Genomic DNA, 13863 nt, shown 5'->3' on the forward strand with positions numbered 1-13863 from the left:
ATGAACATAAAAATACTTCCTTGAATTTTTATAATTATTCAAAGCCATAGAGGTGACTATAGAAGCCTCTGATGTATAGCTAGTCAGATTATACAAGAACAATTACTACATACAGCTAGCTTCTGAAGTGGGGGCAGTCTTGAGATTGCACCTTCAAATTGTGGACTGTGATGCCACAGTCAGGGAGATAGGGTCAGTACTGAGTTGAATCAGAGGGTACCCAGAAGGTATCTGCTGCAGAATTGTTTGGTGTGTGGGAAAACAACCCCTGTACATACTGTGTTAGAGTGATGTACTGAGTGCAACACTGTGTAAATGTGCAGGGAAAACAGTGTATACATGCCCAGGTTCCTACTCCCTCATTTCCTCTGAGAACTGCATTGAATTGCTACAGGATTCTGATCACCTTAGGGAGAATGGGCATTTTAACAATATTTAGTTTCTCATTTCATAAACACTGTATATATCTAAGGCTTGTTTGATTTCTTTCACTAATTTGTAGCTTCCAGCCTATAATTGGAACATGTTTTTTTAAAAAGATTTTTATCAAAGCAAAATCCATTTTAGTTGATAATTGCACACTATTGTATCTTTGAATATAAGACTAAATCTGGTACTGCTCTGTGTAACAGTGTTGTTACAGAATATTTTGATGCTATTGTATTTTCAGTAATCTTGCTAGTTCAGAGAAATAAAATTGAACATTGTAGTTTAGCTTTGTGCTCTTCAACCTTGCTGTACTCTAGTGTTTTTAGTGCAGGTTTTCTTAGGGTAGGGTTATTAGGAGTTTGAACTAGGTAGTCATAGTACCTGAGTATACAGTTTTGTCTCTTCATTTCCACTTTATATACTTTTTATTCTTCCCTCCCCTTCCCTTCCCTTCCTTCTCTCCTCTCCCTCTCCTTTCCCATTTCCTTTTCCTTTCCTTCCCTTCCCCCATCCTCCTTGCCCTTCCTTCACTACCATTCCTTTCCTTTCCCTTTCCTCCTTCCTTCCATTCATTTGTGCCTGTAGTAGTATAGTGTGGTATATGCTCGTGTATGTGCAGATATACCATTTGCTTATGTGCATAGGAGGAAAATGTCAGATGTTCTTTTGGAGTTTCTCACTAATCCCAGAGCTTGCTGTGATTCTCTAATTCTTGAGTATGTGGATGTTGGGGAATTGAACTCATATGGTCTCAGGCTCTCATGCTTGCAGATCAAGCACTTCCCTGCCCCAACCCCAATCTTTATACTTTTGCTACTTCATTTTCTAGCCTGTTATTACCAGCTAGGTTGAGTGGTGTCATGTTGGCTAGAAGTGATAAGAAGAATTTTTTACTTAGTTTTCAGCGTGTGTGTGTGTGTGTGTGTGTGTGTGTGTGTGTGTGTGTGATGTATGCATGCATTTGTGCCCATCCAGCCCTCTATCCAGCTTGCTTATGGTGGGGTGCACTTTTCTGTGGTGGGGTGTGTTTGCCTATAGTGGCTAAGGTGGAATGCTGGGTGTCCTGCTCTAGCATTCTTCTGCACATTCTCACATGAGTCAGCATGTCTTACTGATCTTATAAGCTTGTTCTTTTGCAAGCTGTGGTAATTCTTGGATCTCTGTTCCCCTTGTAGGAGTTCGGTTACAGGTGTCCATACCCATGCCCAGATGTTTGTGTGAGTCCTAGAGATTGAACTCACATTGTCTCTCGGATCTTCTAGGCCCTCTTACTTGTGCATGAAGTTCTTTTAACCTCTGGGCCATCTCTTCAGCCCTTGACTTGCACAGGAACATAGGGGAAAGCATTCAACCTTTGAACATTAAATTTGCTATTAGTTGTTATTTTTTAAAAGATTTTAATTACTTAATTAATTAATTTACAGGCAGAGAAAGAGGGGGGAGAGAGAGAGAGAGAAAAGCGAGAATGAAAATGGGTACACCAGGGCCTCCAGCCACTGTTACTGAACTAGAGATGCATGTGCCACCTTGTGCATCTGGCTTTATGTGGGTACTGGGCAGTTGAACTCAAGTCATTAGGTTTGGCAGGTAAGTGCCTTAATTGCTGAGCCATTTCTCCAGCCCAGCTGTTGTTATTTTTAAATATTCACATCATCAGATTAAATTTTTTCTCCTAGTTTTCTGAGAGTATCAGATATTGATACTGAATTTTGTCATCTGAATCTATTCAAATGATTGCCTGCCTTTCTCTTTTGTCTGTTTTGTTTTTCAATCTGTTGATATGGTGAATTGTGTTGATTAGTATTTTGTTATTAAAAAAGGTTTATTTTGGCTTACTGACTTGAGGGGAACCTTCGTGATGACAGGGGAAAACAATGGCATGAGCAGAGGGTGGATATCACCTCCTAGCCAACATCAGATGGACAACAGCAACAGGAGAGTTTGCCAAACACTAGCAAGAGGAAGCTGACTATAATACCCATGAGCCCACCCCCAACAATACACTGCCTCCAGGAGGCATTAATTCACAAATCTCCATCAGCTGGGAACCTAGCATTCAGAATCCTTAAATTTGTGGGGAACACCTAAATCAAACCTCCATATTCTGCCCCTGGCTCCCATAAACTGATAACCATAAAAGATGTAAAATGCAATGCATTCATCCAACTTTAAAAATCCCCATAGTTTTTAATCAATCCCAATGATATTCAAACATTCACATAATCCAAGATCTTTTACATAATAGCAAAAAACCCACAACGAACAACGACGAAAAAAATGACTCATAATGGCACAGAATAAACATTCACACTGCAGAAGATGGCATTGAGCATAGCAAAGAAAGATTTAACCAATATAAGATTTAAAACAAGGGCTGGAGAGATGGCTTAGCGGTTAAGCGCTCGCCTGTGAAGGCTAAGGACCCCGGTTCGAGGCTCGGTTCCCCAGGTCCCACATTAGCCAGATGCACAAGGGGGCACACGCGTCTGGAGTTCGTTTGCAGAGGCTGGAAGCCCTGGCACGCCCATTCTCTCTCTCTCCCTCTATCTGTCTTTCTCTCTGTCTCTGTCACTCTCAAACAAATAAATAAAATATTAAAAAAAAAAAAAAGATTTAAAACAACCAGGGCAAACATCAAACTCTATAGCTCCAAGTCCAGCAACTCTAGCCAGTAACAAATCTCCAAGTCTGATCATTCTAACCAGCAACAAGTCTCTGGAGTTCCAGTTCCACCCCTCAATGGAGCTAGGCTACTCATAGTCCTGGAAAACTTCATCTGGTGCTGGCAGCTCTCTTTGGCAGCCATCTCATAGTCCTGGCGTCTGCTTTGGGTCTCCACTGCGACCCTCAGTTCATCCTTATGGCTCCACTGGGCTCCATTCAGGCAATCCAGCAAGACTGCTTCACACTGCCCATGGCCATTTCCAAAACACACAACTATTTTGCAAATTGAATGACCCTCTCTTTCCTGCATTTTTATACTCCATAATACCAGATGGGCTACCAACTTGTAAATCCAGAGGCAAGAAAACAGACTTTGAAGAATAAGACACTATTTCAGCATTCAGGACCTTCTAAAAGAGTCTGCATTCTTCCTGTTGTCCCAATACAGGTCAGCTACCCCAATCTCAATGGTTGTAATCTCTCAAATAATTGCAGCTGAACAGGTAGCAGTTTTGGCCCAAATATTTCAATTTTTCTGTGCCATGTCCTTTTGCTCATTCCAGTTCATTTGTTTTTAAAATTTTTTAACTATTTATTTATTTACTTACTTACTTGAGAGAGATAGAAAGAGAGACAGAGGGAGAAAGAGAGAGATTGGGTGCACCAGGGCCTCCAGCCACTTCAAACTAACTCCAGACGCATGTGCCCCCTTGTGCATATGGCTTACATGGGTCCTGGGGACTCAAGCTGGGTCCTTTGGCTTTCCAGGCAAATGCCTTAACTGCTAAGCCATCTCTCCAGCCCATACCAGTCCATTTCTATGCAATGCAACCCTGCAGAAGTTCTCAGGACATAAACATAATAGCAAGTCTGTCACACAGATTGCTTCTAGCCCAGTCCAGGGAAAGCTCTTTCTCACTCTCATAAATCAAACTTCACAGTCCATAGTTCTTACTGCATTCATGTCTTGCAGCTCTGACCAGAATTGTCCTTCAAGCTGTACTTACAGCACTGCAAGGCGTCTCTTAGGCCAAGGTTTCAAATATTTCCACATTCCTTTGGAAAATCAGCTTCAAAAGGCCAAAGCCACACAGTCAGGTTTCTAGCAGTAATGATCCCACATCTCAGTACCAACTTTACTGGTGCAGTCAGGTTCACATTTCTGGCAGAAAACACCTGATTAAGAACCGCTTGTGGATGAAAAGGGTTTATTTTGGCTTGCAGACTTGAGGGGAGCTCCATGATGGCAGGGTGAGAACAATGGCATGGGCAGAGGGCAGACATCACCTCCTAGCCAACATCAGATGGACAACAGCAACAGGAGAATGTGCCCTTGATTGGTTTTTAAAAGCCAAATTAGTCTTAATTCCCCAGACAAAACCTCCTCAGTCATGTCTGTCCTATTTATACCTTGTCATGTTTTATTTGCTCACATTTTATTTAAGATGTGTTCTTGAGGTATACTAATTTGGTTTTGTTGTTATTATTGTATCTTTATTGGGTTTTGTTACCAGAATAGTGCTGGCATTATAAAAAGTTTTGGAAAGTAAGTGTTCTGTCTGTGTGTATGTCTCTCTCTCTATATGTATATTTATTTTATTTTTGAGGCAGGGTCTCACTCTAGCTCAGGCTGACCTGGAATTCACTAAGTAGTCTCAGGATGGCCTTGAACTCTTGGCAATCCTCCTACTTCTGCCTCCCAAGTACTGGGATTAAAGGTGTGTGCCACCATGCCTGGCTGTTCTTTCTCTTTTTAATTTTCTTAAAATACATATTTTAATTTATTTATTTGAGAGGGAGAGAATGGGTATGCAAGGGCCTCCAGCCACTGCAAATGAACTCCAGATGCAGGTGCCCCCTTGTGCATCTGGCTAACGTGTGTCCTGAAGAATCGAACCTGGGTCCTCTGGCTTTGCAGGCAAACGCCTTAACTACTAAGCCATCTCTCCAGCGTTCTCTCTCTCTCTCTCTCTCTCTCTCTCTTTTTTTTTTTTTTTTTTGCTTTTTTGAGGTAGGGTCTCACTCTAGCCCAGGCTGACCTGGCGTTCACTCTGTATTCTCAGGGTGGCCTTGAACTCATGGTGATCCTCCTGCCTCTGCCTCCTGAGTGCTGGAATTAAAGGTGTGCACCACCACACCCGGCTCCTCTTTCTCTTTTTATCCCCCCTCTTTTTTTAAATTTCTTGGCAGAATTACCTTAGAAGAATTACAAGTTCTTTAAGCAACACAGGGAAACCCTGAATAAGGAGCTTTTTTTTGGGGGGGGGGGTTAAAGTGAGACTCAATTTCTTTTTTTAAATTTTTATTTATTTATTTATTTGCAAGGGGTGGAGGAAGGAGGGAGAAGGGAAAGGGAGGGATGGAAGGAGGGAAGAAGAAAGAATGGGCATGCCAGGGCCTCCAACCATTGCATCCGTACTCTGGATAAATATGCCACTTTGTGCATCTGACTTTATGTGGGTACTTGCAACTGAACCTGCAAGCACCTTAACTGCTGAGCCATCTCTTCAGCCCTGAGATTCAGTTTCTTTAATTGGCATGGGCCTAGTCAGGTTATTGATTTCTTCAGTGAGCTCTGGTACATCTGTTGAATTCATCCACGTTGTCAAATTTCTGGACATAAGGTTATTTTTCAAAAACAATAAAAATTCTTTATTGTATCTGTAGAGTCTGTAGAACTGTTGTGATATTTCCCCTTCATCCTTAATTTGGTAATTTGTGTCTGTTGTTTTCTTTATAGTCTGGCTATAGATTTATTTATGTGTGGCAGTGGGGGCGGGCACTGGCAGGCTTTGCAAGCAACTACCTTTAACTGATGAGCCATACTCCTAGCTTATGGGCATGAGCCTACCATGTAGCCAGGATTATAGGATTATGTCACCAGACTTGCTTTCTACCTTCCAACAGTCTTTCTAGGATGTCATTCTTTATCTTTTATACATTATTTCACATTCTTTTTTTTATTTTTAATTTTTATTAGCATTTTCCATGATTATAAAAAAATATCCCATGGTAATTCCCTCCCCTCCCACACTTTGCCCTTTGAAATTCCATTCTCCATCACATTACCTCCCCATCTCAATCATTGTACTTACATATATACAATAACAACCTATTAAGTACCCTCCTCCCTTCCTTTCTCTTCCCTTTATGTCTCCTTTTTAACTTACTGGCCTCTGCTGCTAAGTATTTTCCTTCTCATGCAGAAGCCCAATCATCTGTAGCTAGGATCCACATATGAGAGAGAACATGTGGCGCTTGGTTTTCTGGGCCTGGGTTACCTCACTTAGTATAATCCTTTCCAGATCCATCCATTTTTCTGCAAATTTCATAACTTCATTTATCTTTACCACTGAGTAGAACTCCATTGTATAAATGTGCCACATCTTCATTATCCACTCATCAGTTGAGGGACATCTAAGCTGGTTCCATTTCCCAGCTATTATAAATTGAGCAGCAATAAACATGGTTGAGCATGTACTTCTAAGGAAATTAGATGATTCCTTCAGATATATGCCTAGGAGTGCTATAGCTGGGTCATATAGTAGATCAATCTTTAGCTGTTTTAGGAACCTCCACACTGATTTCCACAATGGCTGGACCAGATTGCATTCCCACCAGCAGTGTAGAAGGGTTCCTTTTTTTCCACATCCCCGCCAACATTTATGATCATTTGTTTTCATGATGGTGGCCAATCTGACAGGAGTGAGATGGAATCTCAATGTAGTTTTAATCTGCATTTCCCTGATGACTAGTGATGTAGAACATTTTTTTAGATGCTTATATGCCATTCTTATTTCTTCCTCTGAGAATGCTCTATTTAGCTGCATAGCCCATTTTTTGAATGGTTTGTTTGCTTCCTTATTATTTAACTTTTTGAGTTCTTTGTATATCCTAGATATTAATCCTCTATCAGATATATAGCTGGCGAAGATTTTTTCCCATTCTGTAGGTTGCCTCTTTGCTTTTTTCACTGTGTCCTTTGCAGTGCAAAATCTTTGTAATTTCATGAGGTACCAGTGATTAATCTGTGGTTTTATTGCCTGAGCAATTGGGGTTGTATTCAGAAAGTCTTTGCCAAGACCAATATGTTGAAGGGTTTCCCTACTTTTTTCTCTAGCAGTTTCAGAGTTTCAGGTCTGATGTTAAGGTCGTTAATCCATTTGGACTTAATTGTTATGCATGGCGAGAGAGAAGAATTTATTTTCATTCTTCTGCAGATATATATCCAGTTTTCCCAACACCATTTGCTGAAGAGGCTGTCTTTTCTCCAATGAGTATTTTTGGCATTTTTATTGAATATCAGGTGGCTATAGCTACTTGGGCTTACATCTGGGTCCTCTATTCTGTTCTACTGATCTACTTGTCTGTTTTTGTGCCAGTACCATGCTGTTTTTGTTACTATGGCTCTGTAGTATAGGTTAAAATCAGGTATGGTGATACCACCAGCTTTATTTTTGTTGCTCAGTATTATTTTAGATATTCCAGGTTTTTTGTGATTCCAAATGAATTTTTGGATTGTTTTTTTTTTTCTATTTCCATGAAGAATGCTTTTGGAATTTTGATAGGGATTGCATTAAATGTGTAGATTGCTTTTAGTAAGATTGCCATTTTCACAATATTGATTCTTCCAATCTATTTCACATTCTTTCTGTTAACTAATAGTATAGTCAGTCTTCAATAATGGAAATTTAGCTGTTTCTAAGCCTTTTGTCACTGGAAGCCTTCTGCAATAACGCTCTTCAGATCTGCACATTGAAAACATCTTGTTAGGCTGCCTCAGTATGTGAATTCTTTGGAAAAAGAATGAATTCAAGTATTCTATTCCCTTTGCTTACCTATGTATAGTTGTCTCTTTTGTTAATGTCCTAGTTGGCAACAAGAGAAAAAAATAACTGTAGTTCTTTACCAACTCTCCTGCTTGGTCTGTGCAAATAATGCCAAACACAACCAGACTATAGCAACTTTTCTTTAGCATCAAGACCATTGATAAAGGCTGGAGAGATGGTTTCATGGTTAAGTGCACCTACCTCTTCAGCATGAGTGCCTCACAGCCAGAGACTGGTAAGTTTGACTACCCCAGACCCATGCAAAAAGCAAGGCATGGCCATATGCATCTATAAGCCAAGTCTTCTGGGTGGAGACTAAACAACTTCTGGGCCTCTCTGTCCAGTGGCAGCTCTGGATTGAGAGAAAGAGACTGACTGCAGGAAGTGCCTGGGTGAATGGTAAAAAGGGATATCTGACATCCTACTCTGGCTTCCAAACACATGTACTTGGGGCACATGTATCTGTATACACATATGCATATGTCACTCACTACACAAAGATTCAACATACACATGCAAAAGAAAAGAAAACCCAGTGTGGATAATAATCTCTTTGACATGTGTTCCAGAAGTTATTCTTTCTGAAAGCATTTCCTAGGCCTGTGCTTTTGATGCAGGGGGCTCTGTGTTGCTGTCTAGCTGTCTAGGAGGCTAACCATCTAGGGGTTTTGGGTTTGTTCCTTAGGGCAAACAAAGAATTGGACACCCCAGGACAGACAAACTCTGAAACAAAGGAAAAATGCAGGTAACAGGTTTATTATGAGCAAAAGCTCCCTTTGGGATAGGAGTCCCAGAGCTGGAAGTTCCTTTCAGTGGGCACCAGAATGAGGTTTGATAGCATTGCCCACTTCCCTCTTTCCTTCCCTTATGCAAATAATGGATCCCAGTTCCTCATCTTCTTATTGGTTCCTCTTGTCAATGAGCTTCCTCTCCATCTGTCAGGTCTCCTTGATGTCCAGTCTCCAGTGGTTTCTTTGATCCCCTCCTGGGTGCATCCTGGCTCCCTGAGCCTGCCTGGCTTGCACTGGGCCATTCACATGGGGCTGCAGTGCAGGTAGCATGGGGGTAGGGGTTGTGGGCCTTAATCACTACACTCTTGGCTGTGGCCAGGGCCAGGCTCTTGCACAGTGGCTGTGGTGCCCGTGGCCCCATCCATGTGTAGGTGGTAGCACATACCTCCAGGGCCAGATCTCCTGGCCACCTGCCTTGCATTGTTCTCTGTGGGCAATCACCCACCCATCTGTGCCAGCCCCATAGGTCAGCTGGGCTACCTCATGAGTTCCAGGCCAGTGAGGGATAGTGAGACCCCACCTAAAAAACATGAAGATGACCTAGTCAGTTTGGTCCTGTAGCACCCATGTACAATCCAGATATGGTGATGTGCACCTGCAATCCTAGCATTTGGGAGGCAAAAACAAACGTATCCCCAGAGTAAGCTGGCTACCTGGACTTGCTGAATTGGTGAGTTCTGGGTTCAAGTGAGAGACCCTGCCTCAGTAAATAAGATGGAGAACAATTGAGGAAGATAGCCACCGTTAGCCTCTGGCCTCCACACACACATGCATGCCTACATGTACACATGTACCCACATACATACGAACATATATACACATATAGCACACACACACTACAAAATTACAGCTTTTAATTTAACGTTCATTTACATGCCACCTTTTCTCAATGCAATGGTTATTTGATATTGAAATATTTCTCATCATTTTCAGATCTATATTACTTAATGCATAGGATAGCATCTGAAGAATTACATATTTTAAAAAGGTATAATTTTAGCAAGTAGCAGGCTTTTTATTTTATGAATAAACTCAATGAGCTGTAAGAGTTAAAAATCTGACTTTAACTAAAATTTGCATTTCTGGCAATGGTTTTATTAAGAATCTTCTGGCCTATCGACCATTTTTCTTTTTCTCAGTACTCTTTTTATGTACAAGGAGGGTTTGGAAAATGGGAAACACTGATCTCCCCAGGGTCTTGTACATGCTAGGCTATCCCTGAACTATGTATCCCCAGCCTGGGCAGCATTCCTATTAGGACCTGTGAATATAATGGGACATCTGCTTTTCAAAATTAACTTGGGATTGCTCCCTTTATTGCAAAGATATTTTACTCTAAGTTACTGTGAAACTTTCTGAGTGCATGCCTTATAAAATTAACCAAAGGCCCACTATCAACTCACATGTGCTGACTTTTAACAGTCAGCTAGTGAAATTTTGCCTGCAGTGAAACCAAGGTGTAACAGAAAGGATGGAGCACTGGACATGGTCTCAGAGCAGTGGTGATCTTAGTTCTGTGGTGGTATATAGCATTTCTTTTAGTAATTCATTTATTATGTTCTTATTTCATCCTCTAGTTCCTAAGAAAGCATTAATATTCCTGACCCTTCCCTTTTATTTTTCTCACAATGAGCTATAAAGATCTGAGATAGATGTGATTAAGGTCATTAGAATAAACACATGGTGATATAGATGTTGCATCAAACAGGTGAATGTATTATAAAATCTTTTAAAATATTTATTTGAGGGAGATGGAGAAACAGTGTGACCGAAAATGCTAGGGCATCTTGCTACTGCAAACATGTACTCCAGACACATGTGCCACTTTGTGCATCTGGCTTTATGAGGGTACTGGGGACTCAAACCTTTATTGTTAGGCTTTATAAGCACACTCCTTAGCCACTGAGCCATCTCTCTAGCCCCTATAAAGATCTTTATACCTTGTTGTTTAATATGTAACAATATATGGTTGTTAGCCTTAGGTAAAGATGTATTTTCAGATTGGCTGATCCTTCAGTTAGTTTTGACTACTTTTTAAAAACATCTCAGCTGTGGATTTAATGGATTTAGTTGATTCAGAAGTTGATTCAGGGCTGGAAGTATGGCTTAGCAATTAAGGAATATGCCTGCAAAGCCAAAGGACCGAGGTTTTATTCCCCAGGACCCATGTAAGCCAGATGCAGAAGGTAGCACATGCATCTGGAGTTTGTTTGCAGTGCCTGAAGGCCCCAGCATGCTCATATTTTCTTTCTGTGTGTCTCTCTTTCTATTAAATAAATAAATAAAAATTTAAAATATCGATTTAGGTTAATCATGCCATTTGTCTTCTGTCCACAGGCCTAATAGAGATTACAGTTATTTTTAAAACCCATATTCAGATAATTTGAGTTATCTTTAGCATTGTCCACCTTGTATAGAAGAAACTTTAATTTTGCAAGGGAAACAGAATCCATGGTTTCAACATATGATAACATAAAAGGGCAAGGATCAACTTACTAGTTGCTGGATATTAAAATACATTTGATTGCTTGTGTAGTTCCAGATAGCAATTATTTCTAATATTTATTTTGCAGTGAGGGCCGAGGCAAGTTGACTGTATTTTCAGTTAAAGCTATGTTAGCAACCATGTGTGGTGGAAAAATGCTGGACAAATTGAGATGTAAGTATTTTCATATTTTTTAAAATTAGGACTGCTAGCCATTTATAAATGAATGAGTGTTTTCAGAACTCTGATACTCTTTCTATGTGTGCTTTAATTACATCATTCGCTTTGCAGCAGCTGGCTCAGACTATGTGAGCTATGCCACCTACTGTTCAGATGGAAAAGTGGATTGGTTAATGTTAATGGTTTCTTTCCATGCATGTGTGTGTGTGTAGCATGCATGTATGTGCTCATATGTGTGTGTACACATGAGTGTGCATGTGCATATGGTGAACAGAAGCTAACGAATGTCTTCCTCATTAATTCTCCACCTTATTTCTTAACTATACTTTTTACATATATATGTATATATATATTTATTATTATTATTTTCAAGATAATGTCACTGTAGTCCAGTCTGACCTAGAATTCACTCTGTAGTCCAAGGCTGTCATCCTCCTTCCTGTGCCTCCTGAGTACTAGAATTAAAGGTTTACACCACCATACACAGCTCACCTTACTCATTGAGGCAGGAACTCTCACTTGAATTCAAGGCTCACTGATTGGGGTAGACTAGATAGTCATTTTGCCCCTGGGATCCTCTCTGCCTTCTGAGTGCTGATATTATAGGTAGACCACCTGGTATTTGCGTGGGTGCTGAGATCTAAATTCCAGTGCTCATGCTTGCATGTCAAGTTCTTTATTCACTGAGCCATCTTCCCAGCCCCTTGTTAGTGTTTTTAAAGTAAGAAAACTGGGGCTGGAGAGATGGCTTAGTGGTTAAGCGCTTGCCTGTGAAGCCTAAGGACCCCGGTTCGAGGCTCGGTTCCCCAGGTCCCACGTTAGCCAGATGCACAAGGGGGCGCACATGTCTGGAGTTCGTTTGCAGAGGCTGGAAGCCCTGGCGTGCCCATTCTCTCTCTCCCGCTCTATCTGTCTTTCTCTCGGTGTCTGTCGCTCTCAAATAAATAAATAAATAAAATTTAAAGAAAACTGAAGAGGTTCAAAATAATAATACTGACATTTTAAAGATCCTTTAAAAATGTTTGGTGCAGGAAAGATGGCTCAGTGGCTTTAGGCACTTGCTTGTAAAGCCTGACAGCCTGTGTTCCATTCCCCAGGACCCATGTAAAGCCAGATGCACAGAGTGGTGCATGTACCTGGAGTTTGTTTGCAGTGGCAAGAGGCCCTGGTGTGTTCATATTCTCTCTCATGCTCAGTCTCTCTGCCTCTTTCTCTCTGTGTCTCTGTCTCAAATTAAGAAATAAAAATATCTTAAATAAAAATACATAAAAATACATTTGAAGATGATTATATCAAAAGCTTTTAGTTAGAAAATATATTTAATTGCTTTTACTAGGATTGATCAAATTTAGTCTTTTAAAAAATAATACTTCTTTATTGGGTAGTATATTGGATGATGAAAATGTTGCTTAATACTTAAGAGAGAGATTTAGCTACTTAGAAATTGATAATCTGTTTTTTCTCTCCCATCCCAGTTATCTCTCCTTTTGTTGTTACAGAGTTTTTGTTTATTTTATTTGTATTTCTTTCCTTTTATGTTGGCCATTTTGGCATTTTACTACTTACTAGAGGGTGGTTAGATACATCTGAAGATGAAATCCATGGCTATTTAACTTCACAGCTTGTGTTTTTATTTATTTAATCACTAGATAGTTACTGACTACCTAATCTACATCAAGCCTTATGCTAAGTGCTTTATTTTCTCATAGAATCCTTAAACATTCCTTTAAGTACCAAGTGGCATTTTCTCCATTTTATAGAGGAGCAACAGTGATATTTTACCTAAATTTAAAGCCTTGTTTTAAGCTACTCTGTTGTTCTTCACAGTGATAGTTCTGTAATAGGATCCATACTTATATTCAGGTGCCAGAATACAAGTGCCCCAAGAGTCAGAAACTGTCCGACTGTAGGTGATGTGAGGGAAGACATGGCTTTAGAGAAGTGTTGGGATGCTATGTGAGTCTACCTGCTGAAAAAAATTGGATTGTTGGTCCTGCAGTATTTCTGATGGAGTGGATTTGGTGGTAGCATCCTTGGAATGTTCCTCTGTATCTGCTGTCTCCTCCTTACTCAAAGGGTATAGAGGTTTGACCATATGTTTTTCATGGGGCAGGGAGGGCTCAGGATTACTTCATCGGTTCAATTGTTTTTTTTTTTTTTTGTGTGGTTTTTCTTACATTACCAAAACATTGAGAGTTGGAAAGCTAGATTGCCCATTTCGCTTTAGATATTCTAAAAAATGATTTTAGGGTGGGAAAGATGGCTCAGTGTGTTAAAGGCACTTGCTTGCCAAGCCTGACAGCTGAGTTTGATTCCCCAGCACCCACATAAAGTCAGATGCACAAAGCGGTGCCTGCATCTTCAGTTCATTTGCAGTGGCAGGAGGCTCTGGCATGCCCATACTCACTCTCTCTGCATCTACCTCAATATGAGACCTGAAACTCTAAAATGATTGAAGGAAAAATAGGAAGAACTCTCCAAAATA

General features: G+C 40.4%; 1 protein-coding gene across 9 annotated transcripts in view; it reads left to right on the forward strand.

Moving 5' to 3' along the window:
* The window catches only part of Dtnb (dystrobrevin beta), a 395702-nt gene that overhangs the window by 98327 nt on the left and 283512 nt on the right, over nucleotides 1-13863 (forward strand). For all 9 annotated transcript variants that reach the window (XM_045151240.1, XM_045151239.1, XM_045151241.1 and 6 more), the window contains one exon: nucleotides 11287-11372. In XM_045151240.1, the coding sequence (XP_045007175.1) occupies nucleotides 11287-11372 (86 nt within the window). The remainder of the gene's footprint in view (nucleotides 1-11286; nucleotides 11373-13863) is intronic.

The sequence above is a fragment of the Jaculus jaculus genome, chromosome 5 (assembly GCF_020740685.1).
Source record: "Jaculus jaculus isolate mJacJac1 chromosome 5, mJacJac1.mat.Y.cur, whole genome shotgun sequence".
Taxonomy (NCBI): Eukaryota; Metazoa; Chordata; class Mammalia; order Rodentia; family Dipodidae; genus Jaculus; species Jaculus jaculus.